Source organism: Gymnogyps californianus, chromosome 5 (assembly GCF_018139145.2).
Source record: "Gymnogyps californianus isolate 813 chromosome 5, ASM1813914v2, whole genome shotgun sequence".
NCBI lineage: Eukaryota > Metazoa > Chordata > Aves > Accipitriformes > Cathartidae > Gymnogyps > Gymnogyps californianus.
The window spans coordinates 34,192,236-34,202,974 of record NC_059475.1 but is presented as its reverse complement, the minus strand read 5'-3'; the positions used below and the strand labels follow the sequence as shown (position 1 = coordinate 34,202,974).

General features: G+C 45.3%; 1 protein-coding gene across 1 annotated transcript; it reads left to right on the top strand.

Annotated features, from left to right (window-relative positions):
* The first annotated feature begins 2,014 nt into the window (after positions 1-2,014).
* PIGH (phosphatidylinositol glycan anchor biosynthesis class H) lies at positions 2,015-8,583 on the top strand. Its single transcript, XM_050897905.1, has 4 exons — positions 2,015-2,191; positions 4,227-4,436; positions 5,080-5,163; positions 7,345-8,583. The coding sequence occupies exons 1-4, from the start codon at positions 2,015-2,017 to the stop codon at positions 7,444-7,446; spliced, it is 573 nt and encodes a 190-aa protein (XP_050753862.1). The 3' UTR covers positions 7,447-8,583.
* Positions 8,584-10,739: the final 2,156 nt, after the last annotated feature.

Sequence of the window (10,739 nt, the reverse complement as noted above, 5' to 3'; positions counted from 1 at the left end):
CTTCATCTGATAACCTTGATAAAGCATGAAAAAAGCCACCTCTCCAGCACCTGCCTCGAATCTCATCTCGGGGTGTCTTCGCCTGAGACGATTCACAAGTTCTGAGAGCTCTCAATGTTCCTATTCACAGCACATTTGAAGGATTACAGATTAAGAAACGATTTAAAAACTAGTAAATGCCTCCATCTTTCCCTTCTGTGACAAGGCAACATGACTCCTACTGTCCCAATGTGCAACCTTACATACATGTTTGAAGGAAAGGCTGGCAGTGTTCATGAGAAGAGAGATGACAGGGCGTGAACATGGTTAAACTGGGACTTGCCAGTGACACGAAAAAAAAACCACGCCACTTTTGCTTTTTCCTCTTAAGATTTCCAAGTCCTCTCCTCGCCTCTGTATCTCAGTAACTTCCCATGTCTTTTTGTTAATCTACATTACCATTACCACTCCTCCAGGAGCTCATACTTCTTTTCCCTCCTGTCACTGACCTTCTCGCTCTTCACATTGCTTCTTCTTCTACCCCCTACTCCGATTTTTCTTTCCCCTTCTCCCTGTCCCCATCTCCCAGGCTGTCATACCAGAGCTCCTACTTATTTACTTCAGTCCTTCTCACCTGTCATTTCAAACACTTCTTCCCTTTTTAAAAAACCTGTAACTCCGGTTTCAATTTATTTTTTTCCCACTTTCACTCCACTACAAACTTCTTCACCCTCTTTTTAACTTCAACATTTTGTCCTCCGTTTCTCCAGTTCATCATCTGCTGGTATTTTTTTTCTCTCCAGGCCAGCTCACCTTTTCTCTTCAGAGCTCCAGCCCATCCCTCACCTCAGCGCTTGTGTCACAGCGAGATCCTGGACATACTGCACACGTCTGCCACTAGTGCCAACCATCACCCACTCCTCTAGGCCGAGCAAAGATCTTGGTAGTGATTCTTCAACGTCCCTTGGTTTCTCATGTCCATTAAAGACTCCTTTGCTGCCCTTTATGTCACTGCCAGGCAAGTCATACGAAGTAATAATTGAAAAGTATTAAACAGAACACAGTACAAAGACTCATTAAGTCTCTGTACACAAAGCCAAGTCTCCAATTTATTAGGTACTTAGATGGCAAGGAACCAGAAAACACTGCTTTAAACTTTGAAAGAAAAAATTACTGAAAAAAACCAAAAGAGCCTGTAGTAAAGGATGGTACAGACAGAAAGATACACTTATGTAGTAGGAACTGGTAAAGGCAAATAGGGAAAAAAACCCGTCTCTCTTCATCATGACAAGAGACACACAACAACACTAAAACCTGTGTCGTTTAAAACTGTTATTAAAAAAACAGAGGAAGCAAGCAGTGAATTATCAACATTTGCAAACCGCAGAAGCTCATGATGTCGATCAGGATTGAGGAAAGACGCCTGGCGAGGTTTAACCAAGCGAGACAATCCAGCGGCACCACCCTCGGGACAGAGCGGGGGCCGGGGCGCGCGGGGGGCTAGCACCCCGCGGCCGTACCAGGCGGCTGCATACTCACTGCACGGGAGGCTGCCGGGAAGACGCCATTTGGCAGGAGAGCGCCAGGCTTGAAGAGCTTCCCCGGAGCTCACCTCAGCTAAGGCTCCTCCCGCACGGCCGCGCTAACCCCGCGGACTGTCCGCGGCTCCGCTCCGCGCTCAGGGCGGGCCGGGCCGACGCCCGCACTGCCGACCTCCCCGCTCCGCCGCGGAACCGGGCCTGGGCGGCCTGGCAGGGCCGGCGGGAGCGGGAGGCCCAGCAGAAGCAGCCCCACCCGCCACTGCGCGGCCGCTGCGACGGCTTCGCGCCCTGCGCCGCCCGCGTGCACGCGCCGGTCGCACGAGGCGGCCACGCACCCCGCGAGCGCGCGGGGGGGGGGCGGGACACCCGCCCGCCGGGCCGCACCAGCCACCCCTTCCCGCGGCGAGCGTAGCGCCGGAAGTGCTTGGTGGGACCGTACCATCGAGCCGGGCGGGCCGCTCTAGGCTGCTTGTCGGTGGTTCCGGTGGGGCGGCATGGAGGAGCGGCGGTACCGCTCGGTGTCGGGGGCGCCCATCGCGCTGCGGCGCCGCCAGCACAGCGCCTCCTGCCGGGAGCTGGCGGTGCGCTGCCCCCGCCTGCAGCTCCGCTCGCTCAGCGCCGTCACCTCCGCCGTCTGGCTGGCGGCCTACGGGCTCTTCGTGCTCAGCGAGGTACCGACCATCCCCCGGGCAGCGGCGCACCGGCCTCGCCCCTTCCCGCCGCCCCTCAGACCTCTCCGCGGCTCAAACGCCGAGGGGTGACCCGGGGGCCCGGCCCTGAGCCGGCTGCACCCCTGAGCCTCTGTCCCGCTGAAATACCGGGGGGTAATCGGGGGCTGTGGTTGGTATCCGAGAGGCTGGGTGGCCTGGAGGGAGCCACGCAGCCTTTGCCGAGCTGCTCCTAGGATGTGGGCAGTGCGGGCCAAAGAAGGTGGCCAGAGCCAGTGGAAAGGCGGTTTCCGTGTATCCTGGGCCTCCTCCATGCTCTGGGAACGTCGAGGTGGTAGATCGTGACGAGTATGTGGTGAAAAAGAGAGCTGTGCTAGCCAGCGTCTGAGGGCCCACAGGCTGCGGCCCGGGTGCTCTTGGTGGCTTCTCGGATACCTCCGTTGGTTTGTAGCCTCTTGCCAGACAGGGTAGATGTACGTATGGGTGTTGAGTGATGCCCAGCACATTCTTGTGAGTCCAAATAACAGATGTTTACTTGGAGAGATGAGTTGCGGGAATCTGGAATAAAGGATATATTGAAGAAGGTGAGTGAGTGTTAATCCCCAAAGGGATTTTCCTGAGTGACTCAGAGAGCAATATCATTTACTTGCTCATGTTTAGCAGCTGAGGCAGTAAGACCTTGGCAGTAGAGATTTCAAAAGCTGCTGATAAATCCAAAAGTATTAGTTTTGATATCTGATCTGTGACCTGTACTTGCAGGGAAAGACCATCTTGTAGACCCAGACCAGTTATCTCCAGATTGAAGTCAGTAGCTTGACCGAAGGAGCTGGTCACCATGACCAATGCTATGACTGTTGCACTCCAATTTTTTCAGTAATCTTTCCCAAAGAATGAAGACAGAGATTGCAATGTGAGTCAGCTGGCAGGTTTCCGACAGGAAAAGATGGTTTATGTTCCTCTAGCTGGAAGGCTGGCTGTGTTTGATTGATTTGTTACAAAAGCATACACCCCAGCCAGTGGTTACCACCTACTGTCCTCCTGCTTGGTTTTACGCATGCTCATGCAGCTTGTACGCAAGTGACTGCAATCCTTCCTTTCTGCCAGGAAATGACATCTGAAAGTCTCTCTCTGTGTGGATTTCAGTGTCTGTAATTCATTACTGGTTTTTTTCCATGATGACAAACTTTCGGCGAAGTCCTGATATCCTTTCTGTTTGAATGTGGCCACGGCTTCTTTACCTCACATGGTGGTACAGGCCCAGCTTGAGTGGTAGGGCTGTGCAGTTCTGGTCCTTTAGGAATTGTCAGTTATAACTTTGATTCATGCGTGTGCAGCCTGGAGCTCTCTCAAACGTGTCCCAGAAATAGGTTGTAGGTTGCGGACCTTTAGGATTTATTATTTATTACCATTTATCTTCAGATGACTTACTGTTGACTGTAGTTTCATCAGTTATATATTATTTTAAGTAACAACAATCCCGAGATTGCAGCATGCAAAAGACATTCGTCCTCAGACAAAGCACAGAAGAAAGCAAATGTTTTTTAGATTGGTATTTAAGGCAGGAAGAGAGACGAGGTTTGAACAAGTTTAGACTTGTTCTTAAGAAGAAAACGAGTAGGCCAGTGGTTTTTCCTAAAAGATTTTTCTTCCTCTCTGAGACTCCACCCTCAGTTCCAGGAAACATTTCACAACACTTCTCTGTCAGTGACATCATCTCTATAGACATTTGTATAATACGCTGTCACTGATGTAACTAGCTGGTTTTGGTTGAGATTTCTGCACTAAATTTACAAGGGAATAGAATTTTCTTGCAGTTTTCAGTTTCAGCTCCCAGTTCTTTCAGACCATACTGTGAAGACTGATTTAAGTCTCATTACACATATACCAGCCAGCCAGGTGAATAAAAGGACTCCACCTAAGTAAAATTGCCTTGTAACTGTAGCTTTAATATAATTTACTGTGCAATATTACGGTCTCTAAAGCCGTGTTCAATTAATTGTAAGACCAGAGCTCTGTCTTTGCTTGGCTTGTGTTACAGAATAGTATGGTGCTTTCTGCTGCTATCTTCATCACGCTGATTGGCCTGATCATATACCTGCACTTCGTGAAAGTTGACCAGGAATCCCTATTGGTCATCGGCTCACTCGGCATTCAGGTGACTTCATCCTATGCTTCAGGGAAAGAGAGCACAACCTTCATTGAGATGGGTCAAGTGAAGGATGTGGTTATCAATGAAGCCATCCATATGGTAATCATACACAGTCTTTCTTCTTGTGTACCTGTGGGCACACTCACATCTGGTATATTTTCATGGGCGCGATTTACCAGAGCAATTAAACACAGCACCATCCATAGCCTTACTGACATCAGGAGCTTTGTTTCAGATTTCTTCTTTATTCTCTTATCTGTTCTCTCACCGTTAAAGGAGAACTCAAGGCAAACAAATAACCTCACAAAGCCAAATCCATCCTTTAGATAATGCCACTGACGCTGAGCTAGTGGTTTTAGTTCTTTGTGTTGTACTGTTGTTACAAATCCTGATGCCAAACTCCATAAGTAGTCAAGATGGAGATAAGAAGATAGACAACACAAGAGATGATTTTTCCTATTGCTGGGTTTTTCTGCAAAGCTCCTGCAGAAAAGCAGACTTTACCCTTCCAGCATGTGTGTGTTCTTTTCAGGTTAAAAATTTAATAGAAAAAAACACAGGTAAAACTATTTTTTTATTGTGTGAAGGGACTAAAGCTATAGATATAAATTTGTAGACTTGACTGTGGCCTGGGGTAACTGGCCTTCAGCCCATGAGTTGAAACAGATCCTCTTTCTGTGATAACTCCAGGCACTTTGATAGCATTTTCAAACTCCGATGATTTTGTCTGTTTGTCTTGTAGCAAAAAGTTATCTACTACCTGTGCATCCTCCTGCAGGACCCTGGAGATCCTCAGGGAGTATCTGAGGTTGTGCCACTCTTTCAAGTGAGTTTGAGTGAATGGTGGAGAAATCCAGATCTGTGGTCTGTGTGTGTGTGTGCCAGTTGTCTAAGCATATCTTTATTCTACTACAGGTAGCTGATTACAGTTGCCTTTCCCTGACTCGGCCTTCAGGGTGGGTCTTAAAGCATTGTGGAATGGGTGGTATTAGAATTCTCGTAGAACTACATACCGGGGATGTTTTTTTCATTTGCCCTCCATTCAAAGAACAGAGAGCTGTCTAAATCTGAACCCAACCAGGAGTCTGCATGAACTAGAAGTCTTCGGCTCATGTAGGGTACTGACGACTCACACAGCTTTCTGTGTAGTCTTATGCTCAGTGTTACTGTCATAACTGTGGCACTGTGCTGCAGTTGATTTTTCTCTCAGCTCTGTGTGCCAAAAGTGCTCATAAAAACCTGCTTGGCATTAGAATGACTTCTCCTGTCTCACCTGCTGACAAAGATCACAGTACAAGCTGTGAGCAACTTGCTTAATGTATAATAACTTGTTTGCTTTACCATTACCCTGTCTCCCCTTTCTCTTCTCTTGCTAGCTTGTTCTGACTGTTCATAATCCCATTTTTGGGATGGATTTTCTTTCTCTGTGTACATGCCTAACACAACAATGCCCTGATCCTTGAGTGGTAGTAAGCAGTACAGAGGTACCTCACATCTTAGACTGCTGAGGTTTATAGCCCTCTCTGTCCTTCTTAATTCCCCTGCTGCTGGTGAGTATCATTTTGTAGTCCACATCCAGTTTATGACTGGATACAGTTAGCCTTCAGCTAAATACTTACAGGTATAAATAGACTATTCCATTGATACTTGCTGCTAACTCAGTTCCACAATTGTAAAGACGTTTACTAACAATAATATAAATTAAGTATTTCACACATAATCAAGGGAAAAAATGGATTTGTTGGAAATCAACAACTAATGAATTCCAGAGAGCTGCAACTGGGAACCTGGTTTTAGTTATACATGCTCCTTTCCAGCTTCAGAGAGGCTGCCTGGCATTTGTGTAGTTTCTCTTTTTTTTCTAGCTGAACTCCGAACAGTTTTATTTTCATGGAAATATCTTAGTGTTGGTAGAGTTGACTCCACCAGCAAAGGAGGTATAGAAGAGATCTGTGTCAGTTTGCAATTCATTACCTGTCAATAATTCTCACTTTAACGTGCAAGTTAGTATGTTACTTAGTTTTGAAGGAGCAGTAATTAGTAACTTTAGTGTGTCTCCTTCATTGGGTTCCTCTAAGTTATGCCAGCCTTCAGAAATACAATTTACCGTGTCACTGAGCCCAGGAGCACTTCTGCGCTGAATTGACCTATTGTTCTCTTAAGCAACACTTGCAAGGAGAGGCGTTTGATGGACTTTACACAGTAATGCTGTTTTGGGAGCTCAAAAGTCATGGGACCGTAGGGACTGTGGGACTGGGAAACTTTCACCTTGCTAGTTTTAATCTGGTCCAGATTAGAAGTGATAGAAAATCATTATACTTTGACCAACATTCACTGTTTGTGTGAAACGAATTGATGTTTTCAGTTAACACTCCATTGTCCTTTTGTTGACAGTACTAGCAGAGGCCAGGGGCCAGGTGTCTAAATTCCCTGTCCTGAAGGGTGGAGATCTTCTAGGATGGTGGATTAGTGTATGGAAATCTGCTGTTTGGTAGGTCTGTAGAGGGAGTATGGCCTAATAGATAGGTTAATGGGAGGTGTGGATGTTCTTCCATGCTGTCACTATGAACTGTGAGCTGAGAAAGGGGAGGATTTCTGATTTGGTGAGAGATTCAGGCTAACTGCAGAATGGTGTTGCATGTTTTGACCTGACAGCTTTAGGGACTGGCATTTTTCATCACAGAGCAGGTATGGCTTATGGAATGGCTTTGCATTCCTGTATCACCAGCTTACATCAAACACCTCCTGGAGTTTGATGGATTATTTCTCAACGAACATGTAAAAGGGGAATCTATTCTCCATTGACTTAATGTGAGAAAGCTAATCAACTACAGACATCTTGCTGTTGCATTCCTTATACATGCATGCTTCTGTTAGTCAGCTTTGTGTCAGCTGTCTCCACATTCCTTTCTCTGCCTGACAATCTCACTAGTGGGAAGTTAAAGCTTTCCAGCTCTTTTACAGCCAGTTCAGAGCCTGATTCTCTGTTGTTTGACTTAAATTCTAGAGCTCCAAGCCACGTCTGGACTGCTTGATAGAAGTGTACAAAAGTTGTCAAGAAATCCTGGAGCAGCGGAAGACAGCTCCACAATCAAGTGGAATAAAATAGTAAAAAAAAAAATCAAGGTAGCAAACTTGCAGCAGGACTTGGAGAGACACATGGAAAAGCAAGCAAAACTGCCCCATGGCTTTTTTTAATTAGATGAGTAGAAAGTGGTGCAGCAGTACAGTGATGTTAGGGCTAAAGGCCTGCACAGAGTCACAGAGTTGTTACAGAAAATGTCAGCTCAAGCACAGAAGTGAACCTTGAAATCCTCTGCTATGAAGACAGGTGAGCAGAACTTTTTAGACTCGGACAGAAAAGTTTTTGCTTGCCTCTCCAGAATAGAATTATGGGGAAATAGGGCAAAGGGAGGCAAGAACATGCATCAAACGTTTACTCTTTTGTGGATCTGAAAATTATGATAATCTCATAATGTAACCTTGGCCGGACTGCCAAAAATATGCATTTTTTTGTTTCTATTTAACTCTCTGTTTGAAAAAAGCACATACCACTCTAAATACCACAGCTGATGTGTGGGCTGGGATGGTAACTTCCTGATCCACAGGAGAATTTCAGAAAGAAAATAACAGAAAATTAAAATATAGTGTTGCATTCAATTATGTTTAATGAAATAAACATAGGAGAGCGGACTTTGACCTCTTCAGGGATCTCCTTGAAGGAGTCCCATGGGATGGGGCCCTAGAGGGAAGAGGGGTCCAAGAAAGCTGATTGATAGTCAAGAATCACCTCCTCTAAGCTCAAGAACAGTCCATCCCAACGAGCAGGAAGTCAAGCAAAAATGCCAGGAAGCCTGCATGGATGAACAAGTTGCTCCTGGCAAAACTTGAACACAAAAAGGAAGTATACAGAACGTGGAAGCAGGGACAGGTAACCTGGGAGGAATACAGCAACACTGTCCAAGATGCGGTTAGGAAAGCCGAAGCCCACTTGGAGTTGAATCTGTTGAGGGATGTCAAAGGCAACAAGAAGGGCTTCTGTAAGTACGTAAGTAGCAAAAGGAAGACAGGGAAAATGTGGACCCATTGCTGAGTGGGGCAGGGGCATGGTGACACAGGACATGGAAAAGAGGTGGCGTTAAAAGGGCCACATCAATTGCTCTGAGAATATGAGGAAAAGTGTTGTTGAAAATGATGGTAATGACTACGTGAATAAAGTTTTATTGATCTGTGCTCTCGGGAGTAACTGAAGATTGGAAAATTCTTCTTTTTTTCCATGACTCCTTAGTAATGTAACTGAGACAATTGAAATGTCAAAACAAGAGCTAACCCAGCAAGTTGGCAGGAGCCTAGAGTCATGCTTAATTTGCATACAATGCTGTACTATGCGTGTCTACATAATCTGTAATTAAAACATGTGGCAACATACCATCATGCAGTATGGTAGAGATAAGGCGATTTATTTTTTTTCACGGTGCCATGGAGTTTGAAAGACACAGGTTAGCTCATGTCACAGGAAGTATTCTGGTTGTCCAAGTGAAAGGCAGCAGCTTGGGGATGTGCCACTGGCTTTTGGGTAACATTTTCTAAGTTACTTCATTTTTTATGGTTTTATTTCTCAGAAATACTTTAAATGTTGGGCTTGGCCAGATTTTTAATTCCAGTGCTGCCCTAATGTAAGTTGGTAGGTCTCTCTGAAGTTAGTGAAGCTGCACACTGATGCAGACTGTGTTTGGTTGCAAGTCCAGGCAGAACTGGGAAGGGCCGGTGTTGGGGCAGGGGCGGAAATTGGCTGTTAACAACAGCAGCAGGCCCTAGGAGCCTGACTGTGTAAATGGCTACAGCGGAGGTCCTTTGACTAAGAACCATGTACTTGAGTTGCATATGGCTCGGGGCGTGGCTCGGCCAGGTTGTGTTTCTTCATGGGGAGGAGAAATAGTCAAGGCCCTTGAGGAGCACTATAGCAGCAGGAAGATTAACTAACTGAGCCGTGGGGAGAACATGTCAGAAAATAAATAATGTCTCAGCAGAGTGGACAGAGTCTTGGGCTTAAGAGTGTGCTGGGAACATTGACTATGCTGTAAAAATCCCATGAAGTCCTGAGAATGTGCGCTGAAGAAATGACCAAGTAGCTGTGTCACAGGAGGAAGTCTGGAAAATTGTTTTAGCCATCTTTTGAAGGAGTGAACATCCTGCGCCCATGGGAGTACACTTTCGTCATCCACTAAAGCTGAGAGAAGATCAGCAGAGAGAAGCAAAGAATCAGACTAGGACAGGTTTGCACCAGGTATGTGCCTGGATATGAAACACAATCTTTGTCCATTTTTGTTTACATCGAGACTATTTTGGCTTTTAAAATAGTTTCTTTCATTCTGAGAATAATACAGTTTAATTTATGATAATGGTATTTTATTAAGAACAAACAGAAGTCTCACAGTATCTCCCAGACAGCCTTTTACATACACACAGCAGTTCGGAAAACAAAGGCTTTTGTCACCTCATTCTATGCTGCAGCAATAGTCATTGCCAAAAGCATTGATTAAAATAAAAATTGTTTTCTCTACCAAAGAATCATACAAAATAGATATCTACACAATAGCTATCTACACAGGTTTGGTTGGTTGTTTGAAGTCAGGTAAGCTATAAATAGGAGGTATACGCGCATCCATCAGAGTGGGGTGGTCCCTGAAATACTCAAGTATTGGTGAATATTTTTAAGAAATAAGGAAGAAAAAAAAAGTTCTATATGCCATGCTTCTCAATTTAAAGTGCAGTTATGGCAGAAAATAATGAGCTTCAGGACAGCTCTGCTTATTCAACATCTCTGCTTCCTGTTTGCCCTGGTACAAGTCTCTGAGGACATGAGTGTTAGTACTGTAAGGTAAGTATGGCCTCTGAACTGAGAGCTGGAGACTTTTATGCCTTGAGCATCCCCAGCACTGATGACAGCTCAGCTTATTCTGAAACAGCTTTGTTACTGGTGTTATTACTACAAGAAGCAGGCTGCCAAACAGACCTTCAGGTACAGGAGGAATTTAGGCACAGGTGACTGAGTGAGGAGGAATAATGCTCTCTGTAACTATACTAAGATCACTCTGTGTGAGAGAGAGGAAATACATGCTAAATACATACTACTGACCACTCTATCAGGATATATAATCACTTAGTATCCAAGGGAAAAAAAAAAAAAAAAAGACTAAATACCTTCTCAAAATTGTTTTTGGCTCAGAAAGCTTCTCCCCTTTTCTGTAACTTCAAGGGATGGTCCTTAAATTCATAACAAGTGGGTACATTACAGGATGTGCAAATCAGGTCTCTGTTCATACAATCTTTTCCTGTCTTATGTCTGCCATATTGTTTCCACAACCCACCATGGGGTGCTTTGGATTTGGTTTTGGGTTT

What these genes read in the sequence shown, in the direction of transcription:
- PIGH (XM_050897905.1), top strand. Translation starts at nt 2,015, where the DNA reads ATGGAGGAGCGGCGGTACCGCTCGGTGTCGGGGGCGCCCATCGCGCTG. An exon ending in GGCTCTTCGTGCTCAGCGAG is followed by an intron (nt 2,192 to 4,226) that starts GTACCGACCATC and finishes CTTGTGTTACAG; the next exon opens with AATAGTATGGTGCTTTCTGC. An exon ending in TCAATGAAGCCATCCATATG is followed by an intron (nt 4,437 to 5,079) that starts GTAATCATACAC and finishes TTTGTCTTGTAG; the next exon opens with CAAAAAGTTATCTACTACCT.